Below are 13,719 nucleotides of genomic sequence, written 5' to 3'. Positions count from 1 at the left end.
ATGATTCAGAGGCCTTTGGGGAGCCAAAGTGCTTTCCAGTGAGGAAAATGGTCCTTGGGGTTCCTCAGTCCACAGCCGCAAGAGTAGGGGGAAAAATGGAGCAGGAAAAGAAAATGGCAAATAAGAGAGAGCAGCTTTAAGGACAGCAAAATAACTTGTGTGTTTCTAGCCCAAACATTCTGAAGGATAGGAAAAGGATTTACAAAATTGTAAAAATAGCCATTTTCACTCTTTTTTCCCCTCCAATTTCTAGTAAGCTTTACAGGAAGTAAAGTGGTTGTGAAATAATTCTTCAGGCGGTAAGCATGAAATATGGCATATACATTTTGAAACCTAAGAAATGCTTGCAATCCTAAAAAGACAACAGATTGAAATTAAGGGGTAGAAACACCATTCTCCCTTCTGCTTCCTCTGCTTTCTTTTGTTTTCCTTTATGCGCACTCTCTAAGATGCACAAAGCTACAGTGCCTCAACACCTCTCAGTGTGCACCTCAACCCTGGGCATGTATTTGTAGGTCCACATATTCGAGTGTAGGTGTAATTTGCTGTGAGGGTATGTATCTGGGAGAGAGAGCACCCGGGGTAGTGTGGAAACTGCTCCTTGCTGATTGTCAGGAGTCCACAACTGAATTTCACAAGACAACCTTCAGCATAGTTTGTGTCTTTGAGATCTTGGAATTTCAGGGATGTTCTTGGTTGATCAAATTGCTTTTGGTGATTAGGCTTGATAATGTTTCCTTTTCTGTTAACTATGTTAAAAAACAAAACAAAAAGGGCAAACCAGAAAAGTTAGTACATTGACAGATTACTGGATGAGATAGAACTTGGCTTGAAGAAACATGATTTGCAGTTATCCTGTAAACATTTAGGAAGCAAAAATATGTGTCAGAGATCTCAGAAAAAATGCATTTGGTTTCCCACTGCCACCCTTGATCTTTTAGCCCAGTGTAACTTTGTTTCCCAATTAGGCCACCCTAAAATCTTTCCATTCTTCATTCCAGGAGACAGTTGTTATGGAAATTAATGCCAGCATGATGTTATTTGGCCAATTTATAGTGAGCTGAAAAAGCATCCCCATCCTTGCCCTTGTATCTTTAAGAATAGAGACCAGAATCCGTGCTTCTCTAAAGCATAGGCTGAAGTCACCAAGTCCACAGGAAGCAGAAATGAAGGCTGTCAAGGCACTTGGAGCAAACACCCTCTCAGTGTCCTGTTTCATGCTCCTAAAGGCAAAGGTAGACTCTGTGGTTTTAGAAAGGGTGACCTTAGCCAGACAATCTTATCTTGACATTAAGTAATAATTGAACATTCACATGTTAAATCCTATAACCGCACTTTAGATTTTTCTACTTCTCATTATAGTAGTTAAAGTAATACACTAGTCAGGTCATAGTATCATTGTGGTGAATTGTATAAGTTAAAGGAAGTTTTCTCATGCTTATATCTATAAGCTAATTGGAACTTGAATTAACTTATAGAAACTTACTGAAAACACTGGGTTGATTAAAAATGAATATTGCATACTTGTCCTAAAAAGTATTGACGTTTCCCCCACCTCCTGCCATCCCCCCAAAAGGCTAACCCAGGGAAGATTTGCTAAGGAATGATCAGGGAAAATGAAATCTTGCTTTATTGTTTCAGAGGAAAATTTAGCTGAAATATTAATTTTTAGGAGGAAATAAAGGGGAAAATTGCAAGGTTTGCAGTTCTTGGTATTTTTCACTAGTCGGGATGTTGGACTTGTAAATCTGATCTTCAATTTCCTCATCAGCAAAGTAAGAAGATACTATCTGCCTTAGCTGCTTCACAGTGTGAGTCTGAGAAAATGTATAAAAAGCATTTTGAAACAATGAAATACAAAATAACATTTGTTTATACTTTACAAAGGCAAGCCCTAGCCGGTTACAAGCAAATATTTACTTTTGGTTGGTCAACTCAGTCCAAAAGTTCCCATACAGGCACTCAAAAAAGGCGTTCGCATGCCTTTAAGCACACTCTTTGCACACTCCATTTTAGCCTCTTACTGACTTGGTTCAGCTCACTGTATCTGTCTGGAGACACATCTTTATAGTCCAAGATAAAATTCACTCCCTTTTCTTATTTACCTTCCAATAAGGAACTTAAATTATATGACATTTTGATTGTATGATATTTTGATTCTATTTACCTTTTAATAAGACATTTTCATGGATATCATTTCGCTTCTCCAGAATACCTGTTTCTAATAGCAAGAGATCATTGCACAGCCCAACCCACCATAATGAGGCTCCTTTGGATTCTGGCCAAACGAATTTAATCATCGCGAATTCTCTATGGAAGTATCAACCAAAACTGTGGCATTTCCACATTTCCTTGGCCTTCTGCTTATTTTTTAAATTAGTGTTTTAAATGAAGTGCTAATTTTTCCCGCCTTACTTTATGTCATAAGAAAGGCTGTTTTGTATAAAACTCTCTAATATAAAATTCCCACCCAGATTAGTGATATTAAAAACAACAACAAAATTTCTCATGGGTGTAAGATTTTTATTCCAAATATATTTGCATGCCAATGGAAATTATAAAATGTATTCACTTATTTATTTTAAAAATGTGGCTTACAATTTTAATGTGAATTGTAAAACTATAAATTGGCAGATCAAAATTGGGCTAGTTGCTTGGAGTAATAAGTTTTTAAAACAGGTTTTTAAATCACCATTTTCCATCTCCATGCTGACAATAACCTTCTAATTAGTGGTCAGCACTGCTGTAATTGCAGGAAAGCGCTGAGACTTGAGTAAACAGAAAAATCAGAGAGCTTCTGCAGCCCCAGGCCAGGAACCTTTCTATGCCTTCTCATAGTGTCGAACAGCAACCACATCACCAACAGTAAGAGTCTGAAAGATTCAAAAGACAGTCAAGTCTTTTTAGACAAGAACATCAGTAGCTGAAAGTTTTAAAGTTTCTCATATATATGATTTAACTATTATGCAAAAGAATAATGGTGTTTACAAACTTTAAATGCTGCATAAATTCTTCATTTCTTAAAACAAAAAGAAAAGAAACTCACGTTTATTGAGTGAATAACGTATACATAGTTCATGTCTCTAAAAGGAAAATGAAGCAAAAACTGAGACTGACTATCTAGGTTCAGGTCAAAAGAATTCCTTTGGCCTTAAATTATCATTGGGGCAATGGGAGCAAATTAACTATCTGCTCTGAAAGTGAATGAAGTTCATAGCAGGTTTTCATAACTGTTTTCAATTCATAACCTAAATAAATTTTGAAGAGTTTTTAGAAAATCCAAATGGTTTGGGCAAATGGTATTTGGAATGACTTGTTCCAAAATCAGCAGGAAAAGGTATACATACAAATGCTTTGGAAAAAGTAAACATACATTTGGAAAAGGTAAACATACATCGCTTTGGCTGTCACGCTTTACTCTATGTGAACCTTGATGGTTGCGTGGGTATAACGTGGAACATAGGCTCTTATGTCAAATCCAACTTGGAGAACTGCTATAAAACCTCTTTACAAAATTTGGGGATTTTTAAAGTTTGTTATTTTCATGTGCTTTTCAGGAGTATAGTGTGCCTTTGTCATTCATTGCTTTAATCTCCTTCTTTGAACTCAGTCTTGCCCCATCACAGTCATACATGCCAAAGCTGAGCTATCCACTTTTCTGTATCCAGGAAACAAATGGAAACAAAGCATAAAGAAGAACTTCAGACTGAATCTTTTAAAAATGAATCCTGTCTCTTGATGATCATTGCAAAAGAACGTGGGCAAATATCCATTAACGTGAGAGGGAAACTGCTCCTCTGCTCCCCACCCTCCCTTCTGCTCATGGAAAGACTTATGACTCTGTAAGTCCTATATCTCACTCTAGAACAGCTCTGATTGCAGAAGTCAAGGGAGGAGATGGAAACAACAACCAGTTTTCTTAAATAACAAAAACAAAAAACCCTTCCTGCTATTGTCTTAGAAGGAATACGTAAAGCACCCCCACCTCAAAAAAACCCAAAATGATACATTGACTATTTCAATGTCACTCAGTTCCCAAAAATGTGTCTGGGATGCTGGGTTAAGGCATAACATTTTCCCAGTTTATAATGCCACTCCATCATTCCAGAAGTTATTTTTAAATTATTCTCTATTTTATAATTTTTACATGACTACCCACTATTTAACAGGCATGTTTAAAAGGCATTTTATGCATTAAAAAGAAAGACTGGGAGGCAGTAACATCAAAATGGTTCTCTCTCAAGGGAAATTAGGATTTTTATATTTTTGTTATACTTTTCTGTTATATTCTAAATGATCTGCACTGAACTTGTATAACCTTTATAAATTAAAATATTAAGTGTTTGAAGATCTCATTTATTATAGGAGCTATAAAGTAATTTTTCTGAGATCCAGTAAGCTTGATATTTTTATTGTAATATCAGTCATCTTTATATATTTTCATGATTATTGGCTTTACATTTAGATTTCATGTGAGGATTAGACTTTCACAGTAATCCTACAAAAAATCTTTTTGATACACAATTTTAGTTAAATCAATCACAACTTTTTAAAACGACATGAAGTAGAATTTTTCTCCTTTTCTGTAATTAAAGAAACAGAGCTGAGGAAGCAATTAGCTAGGATCTTTTTATTTCTCTTGTTTTACACATGGTTAAGGAACCTTGCTAATGACTTAATGGTATTAAAGAAGGAAGGGAGGGAGGAAGGGAAGAAAGAGGGAAGGAAGAGAGAAAAGGGAAGAGAGGAAGGGGCAGGGGGAGGAAGGGAGTGGGAACAATATGGGAGGTGGAGGGAGAGTGGGGGTTGAAAAGCACAGAAGAAGGGAGAATTGCTCCTACTTACCATAACCATTTTCCCATCTTTAATTTCTCTTACAAAATTTGTTTCTTTGCCATCCCATTTCTGTACGTGCACGAGTTTGTCTCCATCCAGGCTAACAACAGACTGAGACCAATGACGAAACGCAGAACATGACAACAGGTACAGATCAGTTTTCGGATATGAAACTCAAATGAAGTGATTTTTGAAAAAGTCATGTAACTGAATAAATCATGATCAACTAATTATCATGTTAGTACCATATCCTATGTTGCTTTAGAGTCATTATTATGTAAACTCTAATAATTCGTAATTTGATTGAAATGTATACATTTAGATACAAAAACTTCAAATACTAGAAATAAAAGTCCTGAACAAATGCTTTCTGACTGGTCACCCTTCTCCTTTACACAAAGCCTTGAAAGAGGCAAGCTGTCTATTTAGTCAAGTTGAGGTAGTCAGAGAGATTAAACAAAATGCAATCTTTCTTTCAAAGGAACACTGCTAAATGCTTTTTGAGATACAGATTTGATATAAAATGTGAAAAACATATGGTAAGAGACAAACAGATTTAAGATTTGAGTTATAGCAAGTACCTACTGGTTCAGAACATAACATGTGAGCACTAGATTGCAAAATTAACCCTGGTGCCCTTCTGTCTAAATTGAAATACCAAGACCATTCTCCAACTTCCACCGTCTAAAAAGAAGAAACATCGAGAATCTCTGTCTTTGAGTTCCTCCTCCCCATCCCCACCCCAGGGAAGAAGCAGTTCTTACCTTACAGTTTCGGTCATCTGCAGTGGTTTCATCAAACTCTTCTCCCAGGTGGAAACTAATCTCTGTGTTCTTGAACGTGCTCTGAGTCCTGATCACCACTTTGTCCCCCTCCTGACTGATGATCACTGTTGGTTTAGTCACATTTCCCACCTGCCTAGTGGCAAAGCCCACACCTAAAGTAGCAAAGGGAAGCAATGCAGTCAGCCACAACTTCCAAAAGAGATCACAAAGCAGGAATCTGCTTTCCTATTCTGGAATCCAGGTCCTAAAGTGTAAGTTTCATTAGAGCATGTTTAGCCCATTAATCATGCAATACGACTACTGAGCTGTAATAAGTGGATGCACAAATAATAAGTGAATGATGAAGAGAAAACGAAAAAGGCACAGAAGCCTCACATCCTCCGCAGAATACCAAATGCTCAGTTATTTGGCCTTGGGCAAGAAAGCAGGCGAATGCCACATTAAAAATCCATTCCGTGGGAAATTCGTAAGCCTAACTTCCGATTACCACAACGTGACTGTCTTTGTCACTTGCCAATCTAATGGGTGAAAAAAGGAATCTACAAGTATCTGAAGCTGCAGATTAGGAAGAGAACAACACATCTTAGTTTTTCTCACCTAGAGCCTTCATGTACTCATCGAAGTTCTGGCTGTCCGTCAGCTTCCAGGTAGCACAGAAAGCCTCCACCATCCTTGCCCTTTCCCTGTTGGCTTCAAAAACAGACAGGAGACAGGAGTGAGGATCTTCGCGGATCTTATTGCCACTGCAATTCAGAAGACCCTTAGCACCTAGCTGCAGCTCCTGCCTTCTTATTTGAAGAGTCGCAAAGAAAGCCAAGGATTTGAATTGCAAACATGCCCCACCCCTCCAGAGTCTCTCTTTCCAGGAGGCTGTTGCAGGGGCAGGGGATAGGAAGCGGGGCTGAGAGGTTCCAATCCTCTTTGTGATTGGCTCATGCCACTGGGTTAGCAGAGTAGGTCGAGTTCCTCCCAATCCTCACACTGCAGCCCTTCTGCCTGAGAAAGCTTTACAAGGATTCAATGGGGCTGGAGAGAGGGAACTGGAAAATGAGAGAGGGTCTTTCAGATTCAGCTTGAAAACTTGGCAAAGGCAATTTCAGACTGTGAGGAAAGAAAAAAGATGCACAATAGGACATTCAGATTGATTTCCGTTAATGGCAAAGCTGGTTACAAATGAGGACCACCCCCCTTAAAGAAAACCACTGAAAAGCCAGACTTTTCAGAGGAAAGAGGCTGAATAGTGTCTTTTATTTTCTCTCATATTTACAGGGAGAGTAAAACACAAGCTGGAATATGCCAAACTGGGAAAACAGGAGGGGGAGGAGGTGTAAATGCCTTGCCTAGATTGTTCTGGAAAGCTACTCCAGCTGAGTACCAATGGGACACTAACTAATTTTGGCCTCTTCCCAACACAAACTGAGTGAATTTAAAGATCCTGTTGTCCTTTCTAAGAATGTGAGAGCCAGACTGAGATGCAAAAGGGACCCAAGGAAAAGTATGGTTAGGATTCATTAATGAGGTACAAAAATAAAGAAAAGAATGCTCTGGGTTTTTTTCTTCCTTCAACAGATTATAGAATCCATGTGGAAAAACTGGACAGAAGATTATTTAGTAAGATTGTAAATAATTGCACTGTCAACGCAAATAATCCATAACCAATCTATAAATCAAAATTGGGGTCAGTTTGTTATGCGCCAGATCTGAGGACTAGCCTGGGACCTTCTTTCTCCAAGGCGGGAAGGGTGCCAAAGAAGTGGGGTGTACAGAGTGGTTATATGCCACTTGGAACAAACAGCGTACATCACATATGATAGGAATGTCCCTTTTACAATAGTCATGAGATTGCCTAGCCAGCACAGCACAGCTATTCACACAGCAGGTAGCGGGTCTACTGTCTGGAGTTGGGTGGTCACAGGTGAGCACAGCAATCAATTCCTAGTCTAGGGAGAGATGCTTATCCTTAAGGAAATGCCAGTGTGGGGGAAGTTTTACCTTTATCTTAAGGGTGTTTGTTCCTATCTTTAGGACATAGTAAATACTTAGAGCAGATGTACAATTCATGCTCAACGGCCACATCAGGCCATTTTGGAAAAACAAGGTCAGGCCAAATTAGTTTTACACCAAATGGCTTCCTCATATACTCCACTATGTCCTATTGCTTGCACTTTGTTTATCAGCACTATAAGACCTTTTGATTTCCTGAGGTCACAGCTACATAAATATGATCTATGTACAGGTTGGGAGTTAGCAATGGGGGGGCAGGAATTGAAGGAGCGGGTGGAATCAGAAGATGTTTTGCTTCAGGTTGTCCTGGCTCAGGATACCCTAATCCTGGCAAAATATTGCAAGGATTCTGAGTATTTAAAGGTCTCTGACCCCCCCATTCACCCAGAGATTTTTCCTGCTCTACTAGTGTAGACCATCAAAGAAAAGCAGGTCACCTCCCTTTCTTGGGGACAGAACAAGGGAATCTGATTTGTCAATCCCTGCTCTTCTTTCTCACCTCCCATATAAACCTCAGCCCACCAGCTTTCAGCTTCTGTCCACACCAAATACCAGAGACAAGGCTCAGAACCCATCTTACTCCAACTGCCAGCTCCACGATTCTACTTTGGTGTCTCAGAGGTACCTCAAAGGTACTCGTTTAACATCAGCTCAGTCTTTCCCCACACCTGCTCTTTCTCCAGTTTTCACTGTGCTTGTGAATGGCACCATCATCCACCCAACTGCACAAGCCAGAAAACTTGGAATCATTTCTAACACTTTACCCTCTAAAATCAAAGCCAGTGTCAAGGCCTGTCTGTTTTGCTTTCTGAATATTTCTCTTGTTTTCCATTCACCTCCTGTCTGCACAAGCACCATCTTAATTCAAGCAACCACTGTCTTTTACTCATCCTATGGCAATAGCCTCTTAACTGCTCTTCCTGCAGCCACTCCTGACCTCCAATTCTTTCACTACACTGCAGCCTGCGTGACCTTTTTAAAACACAAATCTTCATCTTCCTAGTGACTAATGGTGTTGAGTACCTTTTCATGTGCTTCTCTGTCATTTGCGGATCTTCTTTGAAGTGGCTGTTCAAATCTTTTGTCTAGGGGCTGGCCCCGTGGCCGAGTGGTTAAGTTCGCGCGCTCCGCTGCAGGCGGCCCAGTGTTTCGTTGGTTCGAATCCTGGGCGCGGACATGGCACTGCTCATCAGACCACGCTGAGGCAGCGTCCCACATGCCACAACTAGAAGGACCCACAACGAAGAATACACAACTATGTACCGGGGGGCTTTGGGGAGAAAAAGGAAAAAATAAAATCTTTAAAAAAAAAAAAAAAAAAAAAAATTCCTTAAAAAAAAAAAAAAAAACAAATCTTTTGTCTATTTATTTAATTGGGTTGTTTATCTCTTTACTGAATTGTAAGCATCCTTTATGTATTCTAGATAAAAATCATTTGTTGAGCATGTCTTCTTCAAAACTTTTGTTTTCATTTTCTTTTTTGTGATAATGATTTCAATGGTGTGTCAAAATATATCAGGTGTACACATTAAATATTTGAAACTAGTTTTGTCAATTATATCATAGTAAAGCTATTTTTAAAAAACTAAATTTTATCTTGCCACTTTCCTGCTTAAACTCCAAATGGCTTTCTCCTGCTCTCAGTTAAAGACCAAAATTCCTAACATTGCCTATAACCAGGCCTCCTCCTAATCTTTGAAGGACTTCGAGTGAAAATCCAAACGGAGGCTTTATTGCCACATATCCAAGCAATAAAAGTTGAAGATCAAACGATGGCCCAGCGTTCCAGCCAGGACTCAAATGCTCTCCTCCCTCCCTTTCCCCACAGGCCAACCACCCTGCGCTGCCTGCAGGCCTGAGTGTTAGTATAGATCTGGGGGGCAAGGCAGGCAGAAGCTGATCTGGAACCCACGGTTTCCAGTCAGTGACTGGAATCCCCTAAACCTGGGATGGGAACTACCTTGGATTTGGTGCTGCGCTGACGTGAGCCTGAAGATGCCAGAGGCCACCATGAAAAGCCTGAAATGAAACCAACCCAGATGAAACAAAGTTTATACAGTCAGACACCCTAGGACATCATTTGAGCCTTTGAGCCAAGTCCCTGAAGCTAGCCCCATCTATGAACTTTTCATAACTTCTCTCCTTTGCTAAATCTAGATGACTAATTAATCCCTTTATGCAAACCATCCTGTATGGTAGAGGTTCTCAGACCAATTTATTTTGTTACATGAAAATATTCTTATATGTTCCATTTAATAAAACATGTTTAAACTGGTAAAATATTTAAGTATTATTCTAAAATATAATAAATCATTTCTTTTTCATAGTCCAAAAGTGTAAGATTGTAGAGAGCAGGGTCCATGCGTTAGACGTCTTCATCTTAACTCCTTATGGATCACAGTACTGAAAAACTTGTCCATTCTCATTGAAACCTTCTACTCTTTAGAAAAGGAATATGCGCTGATGATATATTTATTCTACCAAAGCATATATTCTTGTAATTCTGATTCTTTTATACTTTTCGTAAAGCACAAAAGTCCAGCAATTTAGAGACAGCTTTTTTAGGTTGTATATTAATTTAGTAATAAGCAGAAGAGAATATTGCTATACAGATATTTCTAGTAGAAACTTTAGGGAAAACCACTTGACTGTTTTGTAATTCTATAAACTGACATAGTTAACCTTAGTATTTTTAATCATTCAAGATATAATAGAGTTATGCCTAACAATGGTTGCTTTCAAATACTGGTTATTCACTCTGATTCTTGAGGATTTGAATAGAAAAGAAAGTGAAAGAATAAAGAAGAGACTGTTGTGCTAAGGAGAATTCAACTAATAGATATTTTTTCCAGTTTTCCTAAAGTGGGAGCAATTTATGGTTTTGCTATCGCAAATGCATCCACAGGCTTATAAAAGGCTTATAAAAGGAAAGATTGTGACAGATTGACCCTCTCTCAGGGCTGTTACTTTTATGTATTAACTAATGGCAATAAGGACTCTAGAGAATCCATTACAAAGATTATTTTTAGTAGTGAACTAAAAGGAACAAAGAAAGAGAAGTTGCTTTGGGAGATCTTGGCAAAATCTCCACATGGGGCTGAATTTCCTGGCACCAACTTTATGGCAATTTTTCCTTCTTAAGAAAACAAAGGGTATTAATACATTTTAAACACTCTTCTTGAACAAAGTAAGCCAATCAAGGTCATGACACTATTTCTTGTGAAATATCCAGGGACCTGCACCAAGAGAGACAAATAACATTCAAAGTACTTGCTTGAGGTTCTTTTTGTTACCAAATTACACAAAAATATTAATGGAATATCTCTATAGTCGGGAACTTTTCTTCTTTTTGCAACCTGTATAATCCCCAAGGAAGAATACCTAAACCTCTTTCTCACTTCTATCATGTCACTGTTTAGGAGGAAATTAAGGCTCATTGTTTTTAACTTGCTTTCTTTGATGTAAAAACACATACAATAGTCTGAGAGAACTTCCAAATGCATGATGTATTTATCAAGTGCAAGAGTAGGAGTGTTTCATGCCACATCATATATGGAAACCTGGTGCCAATTAGAATTGAGAATGCATGAAAATTGTCCTTTTGATGGATCCTCTGATCTGCTTAGTATGGATTATTTTCGTTTTTAGATAAAAAATTTAGAAGAGTTTTTTTTTCTGGTTTTGTAATCCTTGAGTATTTCTGTTGTTTACTCTGCACACGAAATGCCAAAGTAAGCTTTGAGTAATGATTACCAGACAGGTAGCTATAAAAGGAAGGTATTAATCTGGGATCAGTTGAAGATTAAATAAACCACTCTAGCTATTTGTAACAGAAACAGGATGAAATATAGGGAATTAGACACTGACAAACTCTTAGAAGGATCGAAGGAATAGGTTTTAGCCTGAGGAGAGCTTTCAGGAAACTCTCAGAATACCCGTCACAGAAACTGGCCTGCTAAGGCACAGTTGTCTCTACTATAATCAGAAAGTTGGAGAATCAGGGAGCTGCTTTCTCACCTGCTGGCTCCAGGAATATCCTGCCTTAGCTGTCATCCAGCAATGAGAGAGCTTCACCCAGAAATACTGGTTCCAGAGGCATGCCACATGGGCCATATCTCAGCAGCAAAATGGATGTCTTGGGTGCATTTTCTCTTAATTGAGTTTTGAATTCACATCTTACACAAGTACGCATGATAGGCAGGGCTTAAATCAAGTGTGAGCGTATGGGAATTTGGGAAATGTCATTTTACCCTCTGCTCCCTTTGTGGGGCAGAGGTGACCACAGAAGGCAGCGGGAACAGAGGTCAGGTGAGCCAATCTACTACACCCCATCCACAACTCAGAGCTAATGGGATATGTTTTAAATGTGTTCGTTAAGAGAGGAGAATAAAGAAAAGATAGAGATATTGTATGCCTGGAAATATTCTGGGGTAGTGGTTCCTAAAGCAGAATTATCATTGGAATCACCTGGCAAGATTTATAATAACACAATTCCAAGGTTACCCAGAGAGATTTTGATATGGGTGGTCTTGGCAAGGCTGAACTTTCTACTGAAAACCAAAATCTTAGGTTGAAATTCTAGGTATGCTAATACATTTAACGCCGTGTGGTTTATAAAATAAATAATATATTCCTGTTTTTCTAAATCATATTAATAAATTTGGATTCTAATATTTCTTCAATGATAAATACAAAGCAAGACTAGGAGAACAGCAATGCTATTAGTTCTTTGAGCCTACCGTTCCAGAAATAGTATGTGACTTATACCAAGGGTGCTTCCACGTTAAAAATAATGTGTCATGTGATACTCAGCAAGGAAGAAACATAACCCAACAATCCTAAGGATGAAATATATTAAATCAATGCTAACACGTAAAGTTCTATGTTGCAATGGAGAGTATCATCAATCATAATACGAATTTCTAGGATTCATGAAGTCTAATCAGCTCTTTTTTAATTTATATGGGCACACTTCTGAGAACATTGAGAAGTCTTGCCCCAAGAGAGCATCTGGTCTCCTAGGCCTTCAGATGAATAAAATATTTTCATACTCATTTTCTGGGAGAAACAGAATCCTTAAATAAATATTTTCCATCTACATTTTAAGTCTTTGCAACACATAATTTTCGAGACAATTTATTGGAGTAGCTCCTGATATAGTTTGATCAGCAACATCATTATAAATCATAAATGGGCCATTGAGATTTGTGGTATTTTTCACCCAATACCCTATTGGAAAGTATAGTGTTATAAGCATATCTTTGAATGCTAGTGATATAAAATTAAAATAAAATTGGGGCATTAATTTATGCATTTTTTATTTCCAAAGTAGCTTGTGAAACTGAAAAGATCAATTGAAACCATTATTATGATTACATTATTTTTGTTTTAAATGCATAGGAATAATTTTACAAATATTAGTGCCCATCAATTTGGTGAAGGTGAGTCTCCACTGGATATTGTTAAGAAAATGCCAGAATTTTGTCAATTTTCTGCTCTCATATTAATTTACCATCGTTTTGGAAATATTCAATATCCTGAAAATAACAATTATAGACATAAGTAAATATGAAGGATTTTGTGGAGCAATTGTAGTAAGTTAAGGTGCTTCTGGAACTCAAATACATTTGCTGAATGTATTTTATTCTGCCATTCAGATACATACAAGAAGTACTAATCTTTGAAGAAAGTAAAATGTAAAACATAAGTAATAATGCATTTTGTATGTTTATGTTTCCACAAATGGGGCTTACAAAGGAATATAATTACCTAAATTATAATTATAGTTTTTTTATAAATATAATTTATAAATTGTACATAAGCCACAATTTTGGAAGATTATTTAATCTTAGAGGGTATATGCTGCTTTTATCCCTAGTCTAATCTGTAATATTTAAAACAAAATTGAAGGTGCATAGATGACATTATTTGGAAAGCCTTTCCATGCCCTATGGAAGTTCATGTCCCCTTAGAATATCTTTAAATTTCGTGAGGTGAGTTTTCATGAGTGACTTCCAGATTCTTGCCACTCCATCAATGGAAAATTTTGGAGTATGATTTGCCTTGCAATATTGATGGGCTTAGCCTGTTTTGT

At 37.8% G+C, this 13,719-nt stretch overlaps 1 protein-coding gene across 1 annotated transcript; it reads right to left on the bottom strand.

The window, feature by feature from the left end:
• Positions 1–2,502: 2,502 nt before the first annotated feature.
• On the bottom strand, positions 2,503–6,774 carry FABP7 (fatty acid binding protein 7). The gene is made up of 4 exons (XM_008528555.2): positions 6,219–6,774; positions 5,601–5,773; positions 4,846–4,947; positions 2,503–2,873 (listed from the first exon to the last, which is right to left on the bottom strand). The coding sequence occupies exons 1-4, from the start codon at positions 6,289–6,291 to the stop codon at positions 2,823–2,825; spliced, it is 399 nt and encodes a 132-aa protein (XP_008526777.1). The 5' UTR covers positions 6,292–6,774; the 3' UTR covers positions 2,503–2,822.
• Positions 6,775–13,719: the final 6,945 nt, after the last annotated feature.

The sequence above is a fragment of the Equus przewalskii genome, chromosome 9, assembly GCF_037783145.1.
Source record: "Equus przewalskii isolate Varuska chromosome 9, EquPr2, whole genome shotgun sequence".
In the NCBI taxonomy this organism is placed as follows: Eukaryota; Metazoa; Chordata; class Mammalia; order Perissodactyla; family Equidae; genus Equus; species Equus przewalskii.
The sequence above is the reverse complement of the archived record's forward strand: the minus strand, read 5'-3'. Positions and strand labels throughout refer to the sequence as shown.